The 23013-nt window shown below is 39.2% G+C and overlaps 2 protein-coding genes across 3 annotated transcripts; one reads left to right on the top strand and one right to left on the bottom strand.

Annotated features, from left to right (window-relative positions):
- Positions 1-955: 955 nt before the first annotated feature.
- Positions 956-13931, bottom strand: LOC147311464 (nectin-4-like). 2 transcript variants are annotated; one of them, XM_086266955.1, is made up of 7 exons: positions 13612-13930; positions 11988-12329; positions 11568-11870; positions 10178-10271; positions 6774-6928; positions 6314-6410; positions 956-5454 (listed from the first exon to the last, which is right to left on the bottom strand). In XM_086266955.1, the coding sequence occupies exons 1-7, from the start codon at positions 13685-13687 to the stop codon at positions 5439-5441; spliced, it is 1083 nt and encodes a 360-aa protein (XP_086123081.1). In that variant the 5' UTR covers positions 13688-13930; the 3' UTR covers positions 956-5438. The 2 variants fall into 2 exon arrangements, with proteins under 2 accessions (XP_086123081.1, XP_086123080.1); XM_086266954.1 differs by having other exon boundaries at positions 956-6410; positions 13612-13931.
- Positions 13932-19124: 5193 nt separating this feature from the next.
- LOC147311463 (uncharacterized) lies at positions 19125-20913 on the top strand. Its single transcript, XM_086267317.1, has 5 exons — positions 19125-19715; positions 19827-19895; positions 19989-20083; positions 20499-20625; positions 20786-20913. The coding sequence occupies exons 1-4, from the start codon at positions 19644-19646 to the stop codon at positions 20605-20607; spliced, it is 345 nt and encodes a 114-aa protein (XP_086123443.1). The 5' UTR covers positions 19125-19643; the 3' UTR covers positions 20608-20625; positions 20786-20913.
- Positions 20914-23013: the final 2100 nt, after the last annotated feature.

Genomic DNA, 23013 nt, shown 5'->3' with positions numbered 1-23013 from the left:
AACACAAATTAGCATCCATTACTATAATGAAATAATTTGTTAGTTTGACATGCTACAGGGAACTATGTACCTGTACATTAATGCTGTGGAAAGACTTCCTGTTCACATAGTCTCCTTCATTTACTGAAGGAGCAATGATTGGAATGTGAGTGCCATCTGTACAGCCAATCACGCCTGGGAACCCTGAAAATAAATGTGCAATTTAAGTAGTAGTCCAAGTATCACCACATCATAAATTAAGTTTTGGTCATCCTGATACCTGCAATTTTGTGGCATCCCTCTTTGATAAATCTTGTGGGTCTGTGACCGGGGAACACCACAAACGAGTACAGGAGACGTTTCAGTGCAACTGTAACATTCCTGACTGCCCGACAGACGGTAGCCTTGGAAACGTGCTCAGCGTCACCAATATTATACAGAAAGCTCCCGTTTGCAAGAAACCGAAGTGCAATACAAATAATATGTACAGAACTGAGAGAATGTCCGCGATGTGTCACATGCGTAATATATGGCCTGAGGATATTATCCAAATAAATTATAGATTGTGCTGAGAAACGGTAACGTTCGCACAGACAATCATCAGGAAATGATAAAATGTCCATACGCGCTCTGATCACTCTCTCCCGGCGGAGAGCTCTGCGGAGAATTTGGGCTTCACGATCTACTGGCTCTTCAAGGAAGTGGCACGCCATGTCCGACACTTCCTACTGTCAGGTTTCCGACAAAGGGGCGGAGACAGTCAGGGTTAGTTGTAGTAAACCTGCTAGGGGGCAGGTTAGCTTCACGGAGTGTGTCGTCATAGTGACTCACTCAGGCTGCAGCTGAACTCGCTTTGTGAAACCGAAAACCCAGAGTTTTCGTTAACTCAGGGTATACTTACTCAGTTTTTCCACTAAACCGGCTTCCTGAAACAGGGCCCTGAACTTCTCCATGGAATCAGACGTAGAGAACCGAATTTCTTCCAGGTATAAACAGGAGACCATCTCCTCGAGCCACCTCTTGAAGCAGGGAGGGGAGGCAGATTTCCACTCCCCCAGAATCAGACGTTTGGCAATAACCATACCAAACATGAAGGCCTGTTGAACAGCAAAGGGAAGTGCCAAGGAGTCGCTGGAGCAGCCCAGGATCACCATAAGACAGTCAGGATACAGTTGCCTATCATAAACAGTGCTATAGAAACTAAAAATACTAGTCCAAAAGGCTGTAAGCGTAGAACAGGACCAAAAAAGATGGCCAAGAGTACCGTCCACAAGTTTACATTTATCACATTTGGGGAAACATTAGGAAAAATCTTGTTCAATTTGGTTTTGGAATGGTGCAGTCTATGGACAACCTTAAATTGAATTAACTGAAGTTAACAGAGCATAGTTTTATCCGGCTTAACACTTCAGCCCATAAATAGTCAGTGATAACCAAACCAGTGTCCCGTGTCCAAGCCTCTTTAATATGGCAAGAGGGGGCTGCCGAAGAAAAAAGGTTAACAAGCCGAGAAATTAAGTGTTTTGAGGTGGGAAGTTCGTTCATTATATTGTAAAAGACATGCTGTATGGGGATGGTATCTAAATTTGAGAATGCTTGCTTGACATTAATTCCTAATTTGTAAGTACCGAAAAAAAATGACTTGTAGGGAGATTGTACTTTGTCTGAAGCTGAGCAAAAGAGGCAAAATGATTGTCAATATAAAGATCCTTTATAGCAATTAACCCTTTGACAGGCCATCGTTTGAAAGCAGCATCCAGCATTCTTTCTTTTTTCTTCTTTTCATTCTGCGCCCCCCATGGAATGGCTCTGCGCCCCCCTAAGGGGTGGGCTCCACACTTTGGTAAGCTCTGCTCTAATCGCTGTAATAAAATATTGTGGTCAACAGTATCGAACAATGAAATGAGATCTAGCAGGACAAGCACAGAGATGAGTCCACTATCAGAGGCTGTAAGATCCTCTGTAACCTTCATTAAAGCTGTTTCTTTACTGTAATGAGTTCTGAAACCTGACTGAAACGCTTCAAATCACCCATTCCTCTAAAGATGATCAAGAATTTCTGAGATACAGTTAGGTCCATATATATATTTGGACACAAACACAATTTTTTTCCAAAGGTAATTGGACACTTGATTCAAAGGCTATTTCATGGGCAGTTGCGGGCAACTTCGTCATTATGTCATCATCAAGCATTATGTTCTGTCAGTGCGCCCCAGGGTGGTTGTGGTTACAATGTAGCTTGCCATCACCAGTGTGTGAAGCGCTTTGGGGTCCTTAGGGACTAGTAGAGCGCTATATAAATACAGGCCATATGTTCATGCAGGTGAAAACAAGCCATCCTTAAGCAGCGAAAACAGAGAAAAAAGAAACCAAATGAACAATCTCTACAAGGTAGGCGTATTGATAGTCCAGCATAAAGAGAAGACTGCATGAAAGTAAAAACAGAAGGTTCACTGCAAGATCCAAGTCATTCATAAGGCTCAAGAACAGAAAGGTTAGATTGGACAAAAAAAAAAAAAAAAAAGCCAGCCCACTTCTTGAAAATCATTCTTTGGACAGATAAAGCCAAGATCAACCTCTACCACAGTGTCAGCAAGAAAAAGTATGGAGAAGATATGGAACATTCTCATGATCCAAAGCATACCACATCTTGGGAGTGTAAGGCTGCCAGTGGCACTAGGACACTAGTGTTTATTGACCATGTGACACAGGACAAGCAACCAAATTAATTCTGAAGGGTAAAGAGCCATACAGCCAAAGCAACAGCCAAGCAGGAGTTTAATAAAGCACAGAAGTGCTTAAACCGAATTGAGCATTCACTTCCCTTGTTGAAGAAAAAACTTTGGACAGAAAGGCCCACAAACAAACAGCACCTGAAAGCCGCTGCAGTAAAGGCCTGGCAGGGCATTAAAAAAATTGGAAACTCAGGTTGTGATGTCCATGAGTTAAAGGCTTCAAGCTGTCATTGCCAGCAAAGGGTTTTCAACCAAGTATTAGTAATGAACATTTCATTTTCAGTTATTTAATTTGTCCAATTACTTTTTAGCCCCTGAAATGAAGGAATAAAATGCTTTAGTTCCTCACATTTTATGCAATCTTTCTGTTCAACCCACTGAATTAAAACTGAAAGTCTGCAATTTCAATGCATCTGAGGTGTGTTATTTAACATTCATTATGTGTTAATGTACAGAACCAAATTAAAAAACAAACAAACCTGTGCCTCTGTCCAGATATTTATGGACGTAATTGTACTACACACCATGATGAAATATGACAAGTTTTCAACTAACAGATCTTTGGAAATCACCTTATCGTTGCAAAAAAAGAAGAAAAAAAGAATGAGAAAAACATTTTAAAAACGTATATGTATGCAGGTTTATTTAACTTTTAAGACAAATAAAAAAACAAATCAATTTACAATGCAGACCAAAGACCATGTTTTAGTTATTTAATCTTTTACGCAAAGCTGCCACATTTGAGACACCAGAGTATGTTATACTATCACTACCATATACCAAAGTGGTTCTCAGAAATTTTCTGCTATGCCCCGTCTTACAAAGTTGATCCCAGGAAGTCATTAACAATCAGTAAGGTGCAAGTCCTGTAGTTAAAGGGCAACATTAACACATAACCAGACTGTTGGCTGTTTATTGACATTCACAAAAGTAACAAGTAACAAACAAAGAATCAAAAAAAATATATCAGTTTATTTTAATTTCACCTCAGTTTGTCCCCAGGTAATCCATGCTTTTATAACAGCGTCTTTGTGAAGCCACCAGTAAGTAATACCTCATAATTTTAATGTGTAAAGATATGATGCCAAAGGGAAGAGATTTTTACTGGGTTTCACTTTTTTGACAGGTTTTAAAGAGCCAAATGTGCCTTGGCTGTTTTGTTGCATGCTAAATTCAGGCTTCAGGATAGGTTAAGGCTTTTCATATAGCTGTGATGGCTAAGGTTGTGGAAAGGTCAAATGTAACAAATAACCATTAGTGTAAAAATAAAAACAATGCTGTCTACACTTCAGTAACAAGAGAAAAATAGCTCAAGGTGTACAGTTAAAATACATATACAAGTGCATCGAATGCTAAGAAGGATTAAGATAGCTAAATATGTTTTAGTAAAAAATATGGAGGTACAAAAAATACTTACTTCTAAATACTTATTTACTTACAAAATCTAAACACTGATTTAGCAACAATGACTTGATTGGTCAGATACTGGTCAAAAGTCATGCTCCTCAGAAAAAAAATTTGGTATCTCTATCATTCACTGCAGTAAAAGTTCGTACCTAAAACAGATGTGCAAAAGTTCCACTAGGAAATCAACAGGTCTGTGAAAACAACATGAAATAAGGGAAACAAAACCTTTCCTTTCTAGCTAAACTCTCCCGGAAAATGTTCAGACTTAATGTTTCTTATAGATGGTTAAATGAAAAAATTTAAGCAGGATAAGACCTTTGATTTTAATTCAGTGCGCCCCAGAGCAGCTGTGGCTACAATGTAGCTTGCCATCACCAGTGTGTGAATGTGTGAATGACTGAATGTAGTGTAAAGCACTTTGGGGTCCTTAGGCATTAAGTAAAGCGCTATACAAATACAAGCCATTTACCATTTAATTAAAAAAAAACAAAACCCTAAAATAATAAATCTGGCAAAATGGAGGATCTTTTATCTGTATAAAAAAGTCCCTGATGAGTGATTGAGATTCCTTTTTTTTTTTTAAATAAAAAGGACAAAGGCAGGGCTGCATAGTTATAAAATTATATACTAATGATACTGGTTGAAATTACAGAGCAAGTGTTTGCACCCTCAGCTTTGGTTGCTCAGTAGTAATTATACACCAGACAGACAGATTACTGCATTCAAGGTGTTGTCTGGTGTGAGTGTTTGTACTGTCTGCGAGCTGTTTTGAACCCAATGTCTGCGTGGGCTTTCGTGGTGTACTGCTGATGAACAGGCTGTGTGTCTAAACTTGTGCTGGTACTGTACATTTTAAACCTAAAAATATACAATTAACATTGCTACCCTTCATGAAGGGTAGTAATAATAAGTAGATGGGGAAAAACAAAAACAGCTGTAACCACATTAATATAACTGCTATCAACAGCCAACTGCAGATGAAAGCACTTCAAACTGTTGGTGGAAACAGTATGGATCCCAAATACTGCTTAAGTTGTTCATGACAACAGGAACAGGCAGTAAAAGCCACATCCAAAATGCTGTGGCAGTGGGAGTGACATGCAAGGAGAGTGGGAGTCAGTTACCAATGTTTTGCGTGTATTTATGCAATTACTGCAATTTTAAAGTAAGACAAAAACATTTATAAACCTGAATCACAAAATAAAAGGGATTCGCGGGTAGGAAATGTTACCAAATACCTCCATCTATTCATCTGTATGTTTACCAGTTGACTGTGGAATGACACGTTGGTGCAGGCATCGGTCCAGATGTTGTCCCTTATTTGCTCCCACAGCTGTTAGAGGAAGCCGGGGCAGAACACTAATTTAAAATTGCATTTAATTTCAACTGAACATGAAGAGACTTTCAGTTTATCTGCTAATGAATGTTTAATATTATAAAACTATTATAATTATAAACGTTTAATATCCTAGACAATAGTAATGGAAAAATTATTATTTTAACTTCTCAGCTGCTTTAAATTGTTTCCTCAAGAAAAGCATATTTAATAAAATGCCTTTTGCATAACTAAAACTATAAATATACCTCAGATAATAGAGTTTTACATTAAATTCAAGTAAAACTAATCACAACCAAGGCAAGAGAGACTCAACTCCCAATAATAATGTCATTTATATAGATCATCAACTAATAAACTACCTGTGGTATTGCAACATACTTTTTTAATAGAACGAATTATGAAATATGTTGCTTTAAGAAGTACTCAGCCCTTGATAATGCTGCAAACAGCTAGTTTGCAATGTGTCTTTCAATAGCAGCTTAGTTACAGCCTATTGTGGTATGTGGGCCATGTGTAAGCACATTGTGTGGGCCAGATCTGGGCCATACCAAGTTTGCTATGTGGGACACTTCTGTAAAAGCTTCTGAGGAAATTATCCAATTTGAGACCCTCAAAACGGATGTTTGATTTTGAATTGTGCAAAAAAATAAAAGAAAAAAAGAAAGAAAGACATTTATATTGTTTTCCAGCCCCTTGAATTAAACCTGAGTCTGGACTGTACCTGCATTTGATTTTTTACCCTTTTCTACTTACCAAAGATTACTAGACCCAGTTGTCCATTATGTCCATATACTGTTATATCAGAATGACTACATATTATACCACATATTAGCTATGTTATTGTTCAAAGTACCTTTTAAAACGTCCAGATTTATAAAAGTACCATGCTGCAGCCCCAACATTCAGGGAAAGCAAAACAAGAAATAATGCCCAGGCAACACGGCTTGTTCCTGCAGGGGCACAAGAAGAAACAATATCATGGGAAAGAAATTAAATATTGTTCTTTCTCACTTCCTTAACATTTAGTTTTATATTTCACATTCAAAACTTCCTTGTATTTTCAAGTTTTAACGTGCAAAAATAAATTAGATGAACTTGATATGACCCTGAAAAAAGCTTTCACAAGCTAGGACACGCTCTGAGATTCTGTCAGTGAGGCAGAATAACATGTATTAATAACATGTGTTGCACTGGGTGAAGCATCCGACAACCATTCATCAACATGCAACATGACACAACATCCACAAAAGCTCAGATCTAAAAAACAGAAACAAAAGATAGATTTGAACAAACTGTAAAAGCTAAGACTTCACCTGATGTCACATGCACATAGAGCTGACCGTGTTTACTTCCATATGCGTTAGATGCTTCACACTGATAGAGTCCATTTAGATCAGACTTCAGGCTGAGCAGTTGTAGGTTTGCACCGTCTACTTTGACAGCAGACTCCAACAAAGACTGGCCAGATCTAGAAAAACACGAATGAGACTCAACATGAAATGTACAGAGAGAGCAGAAAACTGTTGTACCAAAAGTCGAATACATTTCAGTTATAAGCTCTTTGTTATAGATCTTTACTTGCTCACACTAAGATTTTGTATAAAAAAAAATAAGAGTAAATGGCACTTTTCATGTTAATTATAACTTGAAAATATTTAAAGCACTGCATTGGCCAGGGATTCCTCACATTTATTGGATCATCAGTGAACTACAGAGAGAGAAGCCAAAGATCGCTGAGTGACACTGGTGCGGTTTAATATGAAAAGAGTTTATAAGTATGTGAAAAAAAATCATGTTATTTGTAATTCCACTTTTGTTTTATGAACATAGTGAATTTCTTACCTACAATTACATTTAAAAATGTCCCAACTTTAAGTATGAACATCATACATCACGAAAACAGCTTTCCCTGAAGACCAGGCATTTCTATAGTTCAGAAGCACCTGATAAAATTATTTGTTTAGTTGCTATTTTTTGGAAAGCATCATCCATATATCGACCGACACATCACCTATGGGTATGTGTATAAAAGTATAGTAAAAATGCAAGGCAGGGTGTCTGTACTGCTGTGATTGGCTGAAAAGCCAAGAAGACAAATGAATCATCAATGCTCACAGCTGATCTTCTTGAGAGCCTCTTTACCATCTGCCTTTCTACATCTAGTAGCAATAAAGGGCATGCTGAAGCAGTTTTCATTACTTTTGAAGAGTCTACCTAACAGATGCAGCAGGTAAATGTAATGCTTTAAGCATTTTGTGTTGCTGTGTTTATGTTTTGTTTTTAATGCAATTTTTGACTGTTTTGCTTTTCCATTACTTTAAGTGGGAACACAGAAGCTGGGAACAATTCTTGCCTTTGTCACTGGAGCTAATACTCTTCCACCAGTTAGCTTCTCTCCACAACTTACCATTTAGTTTTTTTTTACCAACACCAATCCAGGAACCATGTGTAAACTACCTCATGAATCCTCATATCATGAACAAATTAAATGGTCTTGGGTTGCTTGGCTGCTATTACTTCAACAAAGAATTCTACACCCAACCCTAACATGAGATAATCATCTGTTGAATAAGATTTTTTTTCTTTTTTTTTTAAAAAATTAGGCGACTTTATGAATTTTACACTCTAGTTGTTGAAAACTTTTAGCAAGGTAACACGGTCGCAGTCTTGTTACCTTTGTTGCCCAACACCAATATAGCCCTGGTTTTGAATCCAAAAACTTGGACTTATAAAGATCTAACTAAACACAAAAACCTTTTAACTATTTGGAAGCAATATCTAAAAACAGTAAAAGGCTAATGTGTGTGTGTGTTAGTCCCCATAGGGAAATTGCTCCTCTGCATTTAACCCATTCACCCAGTGAAGCAGTGGGCAGCCACCAATGCAGCGCCCGGGGAGCAGTGTGTAGGGACGGTACCTTGCTCAGGGGTACCTCAGGGTAACCGTTCAGTGGAGTCGAACCCCCGACATTCCAATCATGGGGCCACCACTCCACCTACTGAACTATCCCTGCCTTAATGTAATTGTCTGGACATTGTAACAACAATTAAATAGAGCTCTTATGCAAAATTCTAGTTTATCCTCACATTTAGACTTTATGTGTTTAAAATCTCACTGTAGGGTTTGGTATAACCTTTGTATGCTTAGGTGAAGTGTGTGTGTGTGTGTGTGTGTGTGTGTGTGTGTGTGTGTGTGTGTGTCAGTATGACGTCGTAAGGAAAACTGCTTAGCTAGGTGCAATGATGTTTCATTATGTTATCTGCTAACTGTTTTGCTCAGAAGGATGAATCTCAGAGCCAGCGCCAGGGGCTTCCTGGGAAAAGATAGTGGGAGTAGCTTTTAGGTCTTCATCCACAGGCCGTGGGACCTAAAGATACAGAGAGTTGTGTGTGGAGGGGTAAAAGAGAAGCATCCGAAGGGCAGAGCAGGCATGACTGTGAACTGTGATGTTTGATGTGTGTGTTGGCTCTCCTGCCCAGAAATAAATAGCTCTTTCCGTGTTGCAGACTTTATTCCACTTTATTCCATTTTGCAAAATTCCACAACAATACTGACTCACTGTTGGTATATGTATTAAATAGCAATATTTAAGTCCATCTAATTTTCTTTGGACACATGGGCAGCATCTCTGTATTCCCATTCACACATGGAAAATCCAACATCCAATTAGAGTCATCATGTATGTGCTCTAGCGGTCAAGACAATGGCATTACTGAAGACACCAGTGTTACAGTATTAACCTGAAGTGACCTCCCTATAACTTCAAAGTAGTTCAGAGTTAAACCATCTAAAAGTTACATTATCAACCACATTATATATGTACTATACACAAATGAACTGGGTTTATATAGTTTATACAACGATATCAATTAAAGATGAAAGTGAGGCCACATAGGCAATTTATGGAAAAGCAGCACACTTGATGGTCTCTCAAATGTAATCCCTGTTCATACAAATAAAGGTGGATCAGTTACACGTATAACTGAAAGTCTTATCTTTTCTCTGGCTATTGGCTAAAAGATCAGAAAAATAAAATCTCAATAGCCGAATCTTGATAGCATCTGCAAGAGCTTGCCAAAAAAAACAGTACCTAAAATACTGGTATGAATGACGTTAATGTCAAAAGGTGATGTCGCTATCAATAAATCATCTCCTTGGGTTCCCCTCCAGTTGCTCTTCAGTTTCTGGGATAACACCAATGGGATAGAAGTATGCATGCAAAATAGCTGCAGGTTCAGGTAACTGTCTGTTCTTTTTTTTTCCTTTTTTTTAAATTTTCTTTATTTTTTGCTCAGACACATGAAAAATTAGAGGGAACATTGATCGTGGGACAGAAATAAAGTGAGTAAAAAAACTACCTAAATGCATTTAGAATATATTTAGAACTATAAATTAAATTATCTTAGCAATTATTGGTTTTTTTAATGTCATAATTCCAACCCTCCTCCTTTATCCAGGCTTGGTACCGGTGTTCTGACAAACCATTCTAAGTTTAACTGGCTGACCTTTTGATCAGATCGCAGATTATGTGCTTAAAGTACTCACACTGAGCTTTCATCTGATATCATAGTCTGCAGTTTATTTTGCAAAATTCACTGCCAGCACTACAAAAAGAGTTTTTACCCACATGTGTACATGTGCCTCTAAATATAAGTCTCTTTCTCTCTCAGCATTTAAATGAATATTTCAACCGAAACCATTACTAAAACTGCTTTACCTGATCCAGGTGAATTTTGCATTTGGGTTAGCTTCTGTCACACACTCAAACGAATCCTCTGAAATTGCTGAAATTTTCACTTCTGTAGGAGAAACTGCAAAAATCAAAGAAAAAAAAAACAAAAAAAAACTGTAAACCCCAAACTAAGGAAATACTAATCATGTCAAAATAATGTTTCATAAATGTTTGAACCCTGTCACGTCAGGCAAAACCACAAATCTTGGTTTTCATTCAGTTTCAAAGATGAATCCTTTCAAACATAGTCAAAGGTGTCACCGGCTCACGTACAGTCACTTTATACTAAAAACAACATATTAGGTTTCTTGATCTTTTGGGGAATTCCACCAGAAACAGAACACCACAGTTATATAACATCACTAAAAAAAAAAGAGCACACAATACTTCAAAACAGCCTCATTTAATTTTACTTATAGTTTGACATATAAATTGCTTGTTTGATAATACCCATGTTTATATTATATATATATAATGTTCTTCCTCTACCCCCCTGCAATTTTTGCACAAGTCGAGGAGCGTGTCAGGTTACATTTCACTGTTTTATACTTGTATAACTATGCATGTGACAAATAAAGAACCTTGAACCTAGGGGAACTGCACAGATTTTCTCACTGGAAAGAGAATGATGCTAATTGAACTCATCATCTAGCTTGAGAAGACAGCTTTTACTTAGTGACATGGTGTTTTGTCATGCAGGAACCAGTAGGACATAACCTCAGGCCACAAACTCTGCAGGACAGGCTGAATATCTGAAATAGTAGTTTATTGGTACTGAGAGGTGAAGGTCTGCAGAGAGAGCAACTAAAATTACGGAACAACTGACAAAAAGTGACATACATTATATTAATAATGTATCTAATAAGAATGCATGTATAGAACCACATTGCACACAAATATTCCAGTATTGTAGTACCAGTCACTGAGGAAACAGACTTGTGTCTGGACTCAAAGTCAATAGTTTCATCTCACTGGAATAACTACTGTGGTATGACTTCACTGTATTTTTTTGGTTACATGATTTCATCTTTTGCAATAGTGGTGTAACAACACCCTTTATACGAGTCTAAATGTCGCAACTTAGTCTGTCTGGTTTTTGAGGAAATCTCTCCGTCTGCTGTGACAACCTAAATTTAAGAGACTTAACACAGAGGCAAAGTCATGCCAGCAGGGATAAGGTTGCAACTGCAAATGCAACCGCCCCCCCCCCCGCTAAAACCTTCTCCTGAACAAAGACAGAAATATGAGAACGTTTATGTCTGTTTTTGTATAAAACAGGCTGAGATTGATCCTGGGTGTGTTGGTGTACTTTACAGTGATAAAAAAAAAAAAAGAAGAGGAAAAATAATAAACTCCATGAACAGCTGATACTCACAGTAGACCTGTATGGTGAAGGCCAGGGTTTCTTCTGCAGACAGGGAGTCACCACTGATAACACACTGGATCTGGTGACCATTAATCTCTCTCGTAGGAACACCAAACAGAGAGCTGACTGTGGTAGTCGTACCGTTGTCATACTGGGTGGAGTTTGTTGTTGTCCTCACTTTGTCTCCCAAAGCACCAGTGAGCCACCTCACCTCTGCAGGAGGCTTCGATCCAGCAGCCGTGCAGGTAGCAAATAAAACCTCTTCTGTGCCCAAAGTGGGAAGATTGTCCATCACACTTGTGAAAGGAGGCACTAGGAGAGGTACAGCACACAAATAAGTTGACATGTAAGCATGACAGTAAAAGTAACTCTATCTACATCGGTTATACAAACACCTAGAATATCTTAAAACACATTTCATTTGTATACCGAGCAGGTTTAGAGGAATCTCAATCTTCTGATTTCCACTTGGAAACAGGGTGAAGATGCACGTGTAGCTGCCTTCATCCTTCAGGGCAACATTGGATAACTGGAGAGTTCCATTATTGTTGTTAAAATTCCCGACATATTTAAATCGATCATCACGTCCATTGACAAACTGTAGTCCATTTCTGGGTTGGATAGTAATAAAATTGTCATTATGAGGGTTTTTTCTAGTCTTCCTTTGCCAGGTAATCTGTGTCAGGTCATCATTGGTGTCAATGACATGACACGGTAAGATGGCCGTACCTCCTTGAACCGCTGTCACACTTCCACCAAGCACCTTTAGAGCTGTAAAGAGCATGAAACACTAAGATCAAACCTCAGCTTAAAGATAAGAGACAAGAGAGGAGATGCTTTACACAGATTTAAAGTTACAGCTAAAGCAGTTAATTAAAAGTAGTCTAACATAAATGTAAATGCTGTAATTTGATTATTTTAATAAACCATATAACTTGGATGGATTCGATGCTGGCGTGACCACAGTGCACGTCTGATTTACACAGATTTAAAATTACAGCTCCAAGTCCATCTAGGATAAATTGTTCAAAACCCAAGCAAAAACTCTCAGAGCATAGTGTCTGATTTGGTTATTTGGCCTGTACAGAACCATTTGGAGCCATGGGTGTGGCTTCCTGGTTTTTACCTAAAATGGGACACTCAGCTACAATGCGTCCAGGCTTCATACAATAAAAACACATTTTTCCAAGTTCAATATAGAAGAACTAGAAACGTTGGTACGGCCACTTCCTTTAGCATCAGGATGAGATATTTGTCACTAGTGCGGACTTAATGGGTGTCAGGGTATTTCATACATTATTCCAAATCAAGCACCATGGTGACAACTCAAAACAGTCACTTTATTCAGTCTTGCAAAGTTGCCTGCCTCCAACAGCTCTTTTGTCTTGTACTAGCAAACAAAAGGAACAAAAGAAAAAACACTAGCAAAACAGTTTTAGTAACTGTAGGCCACAAAGCACAATATAATTACAATACAACAAACCACAGTACAGTAAAGACAATTAAAACTCAAAATACCATTTACCACACAAAATGTGACCGACATAAACACAACTGCACAATTACAAAACTCAGACAAATCAAAGTAAAAATAACCTGTTGGGTAATCGTTGGGTAATTGCTCCAAAATACACTCTGAAAATCTAAAGCATACGCAAGAATCCATGTGCTACCAACTACTACTGACTTGTTTTGCCTTATTAATCTAAAACCTTCCAGGTTCCTACCTATCTGTAAAGTCTGGCTTCAATTGAATTTATTCAGCTGAAGACAAACTTGTCTTATATAATCAGCATTCGCCGAAAAAATGTGAACAAAATATAAAAGTTTTTGAACTTTTCACTTTTTACTTTATAAAAAGCGTTACTGCTGTTTCGGTTTAAATTTAACTTTGTCATACCTGGTTTTTCATTTCTAGTCTGTTTTCCCTTCACTCACGTTATCTAGTCCCACATTTTTCGCTGTTAGATTTTTACAGCCTTCAGTTGTAACATCTGCCAGATTATCTCCCTTCAGCTGCAGCCTATCGAAGTATGGAAAACAAACTACGTACCGTCAGCTTCTCTGGCAAATAGAAGCACAGATATTAGCAACAAACGACAAGTTATCAGGGGAAAATAGCGTTGCATGACTTCTCGCTGTAATTGCCAATGAAAAAACAGAAAAATCCACTCGCTCTGCTTACTGCGGTCAAGTGAGCCCTCACTTACGAAGTCACAGTCAAGCTAGCCGCCCCGCCAGCCGCACCTAAAATGTGGTTGCACTACTCTTACGCATATTACGGTACAGGTGCCGACTGGCTTAGAAACGAAGTGTTTTCTGTCCTGACACTATTTTACTTCACAATCCACTCCCAGTTTTGGTTTATCTCCACTTTCCCCCCTGTGATCCACAGCCCAAATTACTGTATGATTCAGAGAAAATTAACAATAAAATTTGCCCAATTTACTCTACTGTACTCTTAATATTCTCATCTTTGAGCTCAGATTACAGGAAAACTGTAAGAGGTGACGCAGATATTTCACTGGATTCTGACTCTGGGTGACCCCCACTCTTCACACTGTCATCCACAGCAAAAATTACTGTACGGTTTTTGAGAAAATTGATAGTAAAATCTTCCCATTTTGCTTTACTGTACTCTACATATTGACATCTTTGAGCTCAGATTACAGGAAAACTGTAAGAGGTGACGCAGATATTTCACTGGATTCTGACTCTAGGCTGTCTCCACTCTTCACCCTGTGATCCACAGCCAAATATACTGTACGGTTTCTGAGATTGCTGTGTTGACAGAGTATGATAAAGGCTAAGAAAATATACTGCCTAAAATAATATCAAATTTATACAACAAATTACAAAATTGCCACATCTGCTGTTATTGCCATGTGTTAGAGCATTATTTAGTCATAGAAAATACATATCATTGTAATATCATCAGTAAAAGAAATACTCCCACTATGTAAGACATGTTTTTAAATTCAGTTAATAAATATTGTATCAAGTCCATACAGATGTTTAAAGACATAATGCAAAGCATGTTTGTTTCTTATTGCTTACAAATGTGTTTGCCTTTAACATAATTTACATTTCATTTATACATTTTCACAGACGAAACAATAAAAGAGGTTTCCTGAACTGTTCTTGATGGCCCAAATTTTGAATCCTTTTGAGGGTGATGCATTATCCAAGAAAGTGGGAAATTTGTTCATTGATCTCTGACCCTAGCTGACTATGACGCCTCCTAATTCTGCTTCCAGCCTTGCTGATTAATTTGTTCTTCCTTTTGGCATCCCTGTCACTGATGCTGTCACCAGTTGTACACAGCATCTCTGTTTGTCCACCAGTCTAATCTGTAATTCAGGTGAACCCAGAATTACATGTATCTTAAGATAAGATAAGATAAGATAAGATAAGATAGAACTTTATTAATCCCTCGGGTGGGTTCCTCTGGGAAATTCGACTTCCAAAAAAAGCACAGCAACGACCGAAGTTACAGTTACAGAATTGTTATATATATATATATATATACACACAAACACACACATATATAAATACAGAGACAAATATAAATAAAATATACAAAGGGGATAAATAGAATAAATAGGAATAAAAAATAAAAATACAAGTGAATTGCACATTTCAAGTATTGAGTCTATTGCACTGTTGACTATTTACAAAAAGTATTGCACAAGGTATTGTACAGTGAGGTGAAGAGGCACTACAGCTTAGTTGTTCCCCCCTCCTTTGTCCTCCTGTTTCCCCTCCCTCTCCCCTCCAGAGAGGAGTTAAACAGTTTGATGGCGTGTGGGACAAAGGAGTTTTTAAGTCTGTTAGTTCTTGTCTTGGGGAGAAGCAACCTGTCACTGAACAGACTCTTCTGATTGTTTATGGCCGTGTGCAGAGGATGCCCAGCATTGTTCATAATGTCCAGCAGTTTCTTTAATGTCCTTTTCTCTGCCACTGTCACCAGAGTGTCCAGCTTCATGCCGACCACAGAGCCAGCCTTCCTGATCAGTTTCTCCAGCCTGGATGAGTCCCTCTTTGCTGTGCTGCTCCCCCAGCACACCACAGCATAGAAAAGTACTCCAGCAACCACTGACTGGTAAAACATCCTCAGGAGCTTCCTGCAGATGTTAAAAGACCTCAGCCTCCTGAGGAAGTACAGTCGGCTTTGGGCTTTTTTATACAGGTGCTCTGTGTTGCATGACCAGTCCAGTTTATTGTCCACCCACAGCCCGAGGTACTTGTACTTGTTGACCACCTCCACCTCCTCCCCCTCTATCTGAACTGGCAGTGGACCTTCTCTGGACCTCCCGAAGTCCACAACCAGTTCCTTAGTCTTTGAGGTGTTGAGTTGCAGGTGGTTTGTGTGACTCCATGCGACAAAGTTCCTCACCAGACTTCTGTACTCCTCTTCCTGATCATCCCAGATACACCCCATGATGGCCGTGTCATCTGCAAACTTCTGAATATGGCATAATTCAGAGTTGTAGCAGAAGTCAGAGGTGTACAGGGTGAAGAGAAGAGGGGACAGCACAGTTCCCTGTGGTGCTCCTGTGCTGCTGACCACAGTGTCAGACGTGATGTCCTTCAGCCTGACGTACTGTGGTCTGTCGGTGAGGTAGTCGGAGATCCAAGCCACCAGGCAGGGGTCCACCTCCATCCTGTTCAGTTTTTCCTGAAGCATACAGGGCCGGATGGTATTAAAGGCACTGGAAAAGTCAAGAAACAGGATCCTGACCGTGCCTTTTCCCCCATCCAGGTGTGAGTGGGCTCTGTGTAGGAGGTACAGGATGGCATCCTCCACTCCGACACCCGCCTTGTATGCAAACTGTAGTGGGTCCTGGGCATGTTGTACCTGTGGTCGGAGGAGGTTGAGGAAGAGCCGCTCTAGAGTCTTCATAAGATGTGACGTCAGTGCCACCGGTCGGAAGTCATTCAGCTCATTGGGCCGGTTCTTTTTGGGGACCGGGACAATGCAGGATGTCTTCCATAGGGCGGGCACTCTCCCCAGTCGCAGATTGAGGTTGAAGACTCGTTGTAGCGGCTCCCCAAGTTCAGCAGCACACGCCTCTTTGTAATGTTTCAAAAAATATACACTATATGTTGATGGGCATTGTCACACTTTTCTTTCCTTTATAAGTAAGAATCTCTATGGTTTTAATGACAATTCATATACAGATTGTGGAGGACATTTAATTCAACATTCAAAAAAGTTCCTCATCAGCAGACTATAGTACAATTTCAGCCCACCGTTAATAAACCCATCCAATGCAGGGTTATCAGAGAAATTATGCAAATGTTATGTTTTCATGTACTGGTAATCTATTTATCATTTATCATGATTCCTGCTCTGATGATTACTTTCTTCTACTTCTGTAATTTTAATAGATAAAGGATGTTGAACATTAAGCTCCAAACAGGATGAGTGAGGAAGACCACAGAGGAGAATCGTGGATGTAGTAAAAGAATGCATGCAACCGTTTTTTTTTTCATGGTGGAGGAGCAACTTCTGATACTATCTTAAAGAAAAAACACATCAAATTGAAGAGTAAAAATAATGACAACAATATGTCTACATTTTTTTTATTAATTCCTTAAAGTAAATGCAGTCTTGTCATGGTCAGAGTTGCCCACTCATATTTAACTAATTCAAATACAATTACTGCATATCAATGCTTATGTTCTAATAAAAGGCATTGTTTAATACTTCTTCCATGACAACCCAAATAAATCAATGAGAGGGAAACGGGAAGATTAGTAATCAGGCAAGGTTTACTGTTCATTTACCATTCCCTGGTAACAGTAAGCTTAACAAAAGAAAAATGTTGGGGACGAGAACCGGGCGGCTGAGCCAGATCAAAGACATTACTAAAACAAAAAGACGCCAACAGCTTCCCTAAAGTGGAAATAAAATAATATGCAAAACAAAAGGCCTGTCTACCTGCTTGACACATACAGTGGGGCAAAAAAGTATTTAGTCAGCCACCGATTGTGCAAGTTCCCCCACCTAAAATGATGACAGAGGTCAGTAATTTGCACCAGAGGTACACTTCAACTGTGAGAGACAGAATGTGAAAAAAAAAGTCCATGAATCCACATGGTAGGATTTGTAAAGAATTTATTCGTAAATCAGGGTGGAAAATAAGTATTTGGTCAATAACAAAAATACAACTCAATACTTTGTAACATAACCTTTGTTGGCAATAACAGAGGTCAAACGTTTACTATAGGTCTTTACCAGGTTTGCACACACAGTAGCTGGTATTTTGGCCCATTCCTCCATGCAGATCTTCTCGAGAGCAGTGATGTTTTGGGGCTGTCGCCGAGCAACACGGACTTTCAACTCCCGCCACAGATTTTCTATGGGGTTGAGGTCTGGAGACTGGCTAGGCCACTCCAGGACTTTCAAATGCTTCTTACGGAGCCACTCCTTTGTTGCCCGGGCGGTGTGTTTTGGATCATTGTCATGTTGGAAGACCCAGCCTCGTTTCATCTTCAAAGTTCTCACTGATGGAAGGAGGTTTTGGCTCAAAATCTCACGATACATGGCCCCATTCATTCTGTCCTTAACACGGATCAGTCGTCCTGTCCCCTTGGCAGAAAAACAGCCCCATAGCATGATGTTTCCACCCCCATGCTTCACAGTAGGTATGGTGTTCTTCGGATGCAACTCAGTATTCTTCTTCCTCCAAACACGACGAGTTGAGTTTATACCAAAAAGTTCTACTTTGGTTTCATCTGACCACATGACATTCTCCCAATCCTCTGCTGTATCATCCATGTGCTCTCTGGCAAACTTCAGACGGGCCTGGACATGCACTGGCTTCAGCAGCGGAACACGTCTGGCACTGCGGGATTTGATTCCCTGCCGTTGTAGTGTGTTACTGATGGTGACCTTTGTTACTTTGGTCCCAGCTCTCTGCAGGTCATTCACCAGGTCCCCCCATGTGGTTCTGGGATCTTTGCTCACCGTTCTCATGATCATTTTGACCCCACGGGATGAGATCTTGCGTGGAGCCCCAGATCGAGGGAGATTATCAGTGGTCTTGTGTGTCTTCCATTTTCTGATGATTGCTCCCACAGTTGATTTTTTCACACCAAGCTGCTTGCCTATTGTAGATTCACTCTTCCCAGTCTGGTGCAGGTCTACAATACTTTTCCTGGTGTCCTTCGAAAGCTCTTTGGTCTTGGCCATGGCGGAGTTTGGAGTCTGACTGTTTGAGGCTGTGGACAGGTGTCTTTTATACAGATGATGAGTTCAAACAGGTGCCATTCATACAGGTAACGAGTGGGGGACAGAAAAGCTTCTTACAGGAGACGTTACAGGTCTGTGAGGGCCAGAGATTTTCCTTGTTTGAGGTGACCAAATACTTATTTTCCACCCTGATTTACGAATAAATTCTTTACAAATCCTACCATGTGGATTCATGGATTTTTTTTCACATTCTGTCTCTCACAGTTGAAGTGTACCTCTGGAGCAAATTACTGACTTCTGTCATCATTTTAGGTGGGGGAACTTGCACAATCGGTGGCTGACTAAATACTTATTTGAGTTAGATTTAAAACCGTTGTAATTGATTACAATGAATGTTCTCATAAGAAGAATTATTTGAATTTAGTTACTATTGTCTTGTTGAAACACAGGTCGCATATTTGTGGAAACAACAGGAAACGGAAGTTGTTGTTTCTGTGGTCCCATCTCAGATTAGAGGTAACAACTTTGTCATACGTCACAGTGAGTTCCTGACCCTTAGACCACACAGCTGGCTTGTTGGAGAGGTATGTAAAGTAGTTATTAAAAAAAAAAAAAGTACTGCATAAGGTTAACGTTAAAGCTGGTGCAGGACATTAGTTTTTCCCTACACATTCAGTAAGTACTACTTTAGATCGACATTCCAGGCATATCCTCATGACTGAATACTGAGTATACGTAAGTTAAAAAAATCTTTATTAAACTTTGTATTCCAAAACTTTATCATGTTTACAAAGTAATAAAAGGTTATTTATTATACTCCTCAGGTCATTGAAAGTCTCCTGCACCACTGGGCCATTCGGCTAAATCAGGGGAATAATATCTACATTATGAACCACTACACGAGCGGTGTGATCCTCTATGGAGAGAGAGAACTAATCAGGAGACAAAGCTTGTCCAAGGTAAAAAATTTTTTTTATATATTCTAGAATTAATTTTTTAAAAGTTCATTAATATCTCGAAATGGAAAAGGTATTGTTGCAAATTTGTAATTAATTCCTAATATGTCACAGGTGAACTTTGACAACTACAGAGCCGTTTTATCCTTTGTGAACATTGGAAATATACACTGGAAGTTTCTGGTTAGTATGAGCAGCATTTCTGTGAAAACAGTTTGTTTCAATAACACATTATTGAAAATTTATGTACTTTTTAAATTTATATATCTATCGCAGTACATAAATGCAGATGACAGCTGTCTGTATTTGGTCGATCCTTCAAGAAACTCTTTGGAGCAGGAAGAGTCTGACCGTGCAGCCAAAAGATTCTGGTAATTATGCGTTATTACATGTACATAATAACATGAAGTATTAGAGAAGTGACAGGAGGACTTAGGAGGTCTTTTTCTAAAGGTGAACGTATGGTTGTAGATTAAAGTTTAATAAAATCTGTGGTTATCAGTTCTTTAAAGAATTTAAAAAAATAATTCAAAATTACACACATATGTAATTTTAAATAATAAAAAAACCACTGACAGTGTTTAAGCAGTGATACATTTGAGACAGTTAACATTTGTAGATTTAAAAGAACATGTTAATAAGTTTGATACTTCATCTAACATAATGTAGAGCACAGGGCTTTCTGACACACCATTAAAAACAGTGATATGTACTATATGTGTCTTTTTCTGTGTGACTTTTATCTTTCATTTGTATATAAATGTGATGTATGTTATGTTCACAAAGTGAATACTTCAAAATGAGGAGGACATGCTACAACAAAACAGACTGGGTGAATGTGAGACTTCGAGGAGGAGTACTGACACATCCATTTCAACGGGATGGTTCTAGCTGAGGAGTAATGGTCATCATGGTATGGTACCACAGTAACGCAATAATATTTTTCTGTGAAATTAGATAAGAAGATGGGGTGGGGGAAGTTAAAATAACCTTAAAAGGTTAAATTGTGTAAACAGGAAGTGTAACATTTGCAGATGTTTTCAATTAATTGTTTTTGTTTTTTTTTATTTCAGATGGTCAAAGTAGTAATGGAAGCATTCCCAAATAAACCAGAAATGACATTTTTGACGACAAAAAAAGAGATGGCCCAGGCACGAAGGACATTTGCACAGACAATACTTGAGGCCTCTGGTGTGTAATATCTTCTTCAAATGGACATATTTATTTGTGTCAAACTGATGAACACTAACATACATATATATATATATATATATATATATATATATATTTTTTTTTTTTTTTTTACACCAGTCTTTACGGTAGCGCCTTTTCGCTTTATGTGCCGATTGAAAGCCTATACCCGCGCACACGTGCGCGCGCGCGAACAGTCGCACGCACATGCGCGCACACAAATTACAATGAAACAGCCCGATACAGTCAATACAATTATGGAAATGTCAGAAATTCATTAAAAATCATCCTAAGTAGTTGATGTCCAACTTTCAACACATCCCTCCTCTGGGACACCTACTGTACCTGTGTGCCAAGTTTCATCCAGATTTACTGTAGAATTCCTCAGAAATTAAAGGACATTTATATTCAATCTAATACAGCCAATACACTACAATTATGGAAATTTCAGAAATTCATTAAAAATCATCCTTAGTATTTGAAGTCCAACTTTCAACACATCCCTCCTCCGGGAAACCTGCTGTACGTCTGGGCCAAGTTTCAGCCAGATTTACTGTAATATTCTTCAGAAATTGCAGGGAACTTATGTTCAGTTCAAGAAAGGCTGAAAGACGACCACCACTGAACAAGACACACAAGCTGAAACGTCAAGACTGGGCCAAGAAATATCTCAGGACTGGTTTTTCTAAGGTTTTATGGACTGATGAAATGAGAGTGAGTCTTGATGGGCCAGATGGATGGGCCCGTGGCTGGATTGGTAAAGGGCAGAGAGCTCCAGTCTGACTCAGACGCCAGCAAGGTGGAGGTGGAGTACTGGTTTGGGCTGGTATCATCAAAGATGAGCTTGTGGGGCCTTTTCGGGTTGAGGATGGAGTCAAGCTCAACTCCCAGTCCTACTGCCAGTTCCTGGAAGACACCTTCTTCAAGCAGTGGTACGGGAAGAAGTCTGCATCCTTCAAGAAAAACATGATTTTCATGCAGGACAATGCTCCATCACACGCGTCCAAGTACTCCACAGCGTGGCTGGCAAGAAAGGGTATAAAAGAAGAAAAACTAATGACATGGCCACCTTGTTCACCTGATCTGAACCCCATTGAGAACCTGTGGTCCATCATCAAATGTGAGATTTACAAGGAGGGAAAACAGTACACCTCTCTGAACAGTGTCTGGGAGGCTGTGGTTGCTGCTGCACGCAATGTTGATGGTGAACAGATCAAAACACTGACAGAATCCATGGATGGCAGGCTTTTGAGTGTCCTTGCAAAGAAAGGTGGCTATATTGGTCGCTGATTTGTTTTTGTTTTGTTTTTGAATGTCAGAAATGTATATTTGTGAATGTGGAGATGTTATATTGGTTTCACTGGTAAAAATCAATAATTGAAATGGGTATATATTTGTTTTTTGTTAAGTTGCCTAATAATTATGCACAGTAATAGTCACCTGCACACACAGATATCCCCCTAAAATAGCTAAAACTAAAAACAAACTAAAAACTACTTCCAAAAACATTCAGCTTTGATATTAATGAGTTTTTTGGGTTCATTGAGAACATGGTTGTTGTTCAATAATAAAATTATTCCTCAAAAATACAACTTGCCTAATAATTCTGCACTCCCTGTAGGTCTGTTGACAGAGCTCTGTACAGGTCTGCTCGAGCTGACCTGAAAAGGGGTCCCACCTGTCCAGCAACAACACATGGCATGGAATAATAGACATCATAAACCACAGAGGCAGAACTGTGAAAACAGAAAACCTGAGTGTGCAGCTAGCAGAGGAAATAAACAGCTTCTTCGCCTGCTTTGAAACACCACAACAGCAGCATTCATCTGCCTCAGCCCTGCTCCCATCCTCATCCTCACCTGGTTCCTGCACCGCTCCATTCACTGTAACGGAGCACGATGTCAGATGTGTGTTCCTAGCAGTGAACCCCAGGAAGGCGGCCGGTGCCCACCAGCTCACCCTCATCTCCACCAGAATCTTCAACCTCTCACTGGATGAAGCAGCCATCCCATCCTGTCTAAAATCAGCCACAATCATCCCAGTACCAAAGAAGTCTCCCATCACCAGCCTGAACTATTATTGCCCTGTGGCCCTCACACCGGTAATCATG

This window comes from Aulonocara sp. 'chitande type north' Nkhata Bay, linkage group LG16 (assembly GCF_057382095.1).
Source record: "Aulonocara sp. 'chitande type north' Nkhata Bay isolate Kocher_YH1m ecotype deep benthic linkage group LG16, A_spYH_male_GT1.1, whole genome shotgun sequence".
Classification (NCBI taxonomy): Eukaryota; Metazoa; Chordata; class Actinopteri; order Cichliformes; family Cichlidae; genus Aulonocara; species Aulonocara sp. 'chitande type north' Nkhata Bay.
Note: the sequence above shows the minus strand (reverse complement) of the source record. Positions and strands in the feature narration are given on the sequence as shown.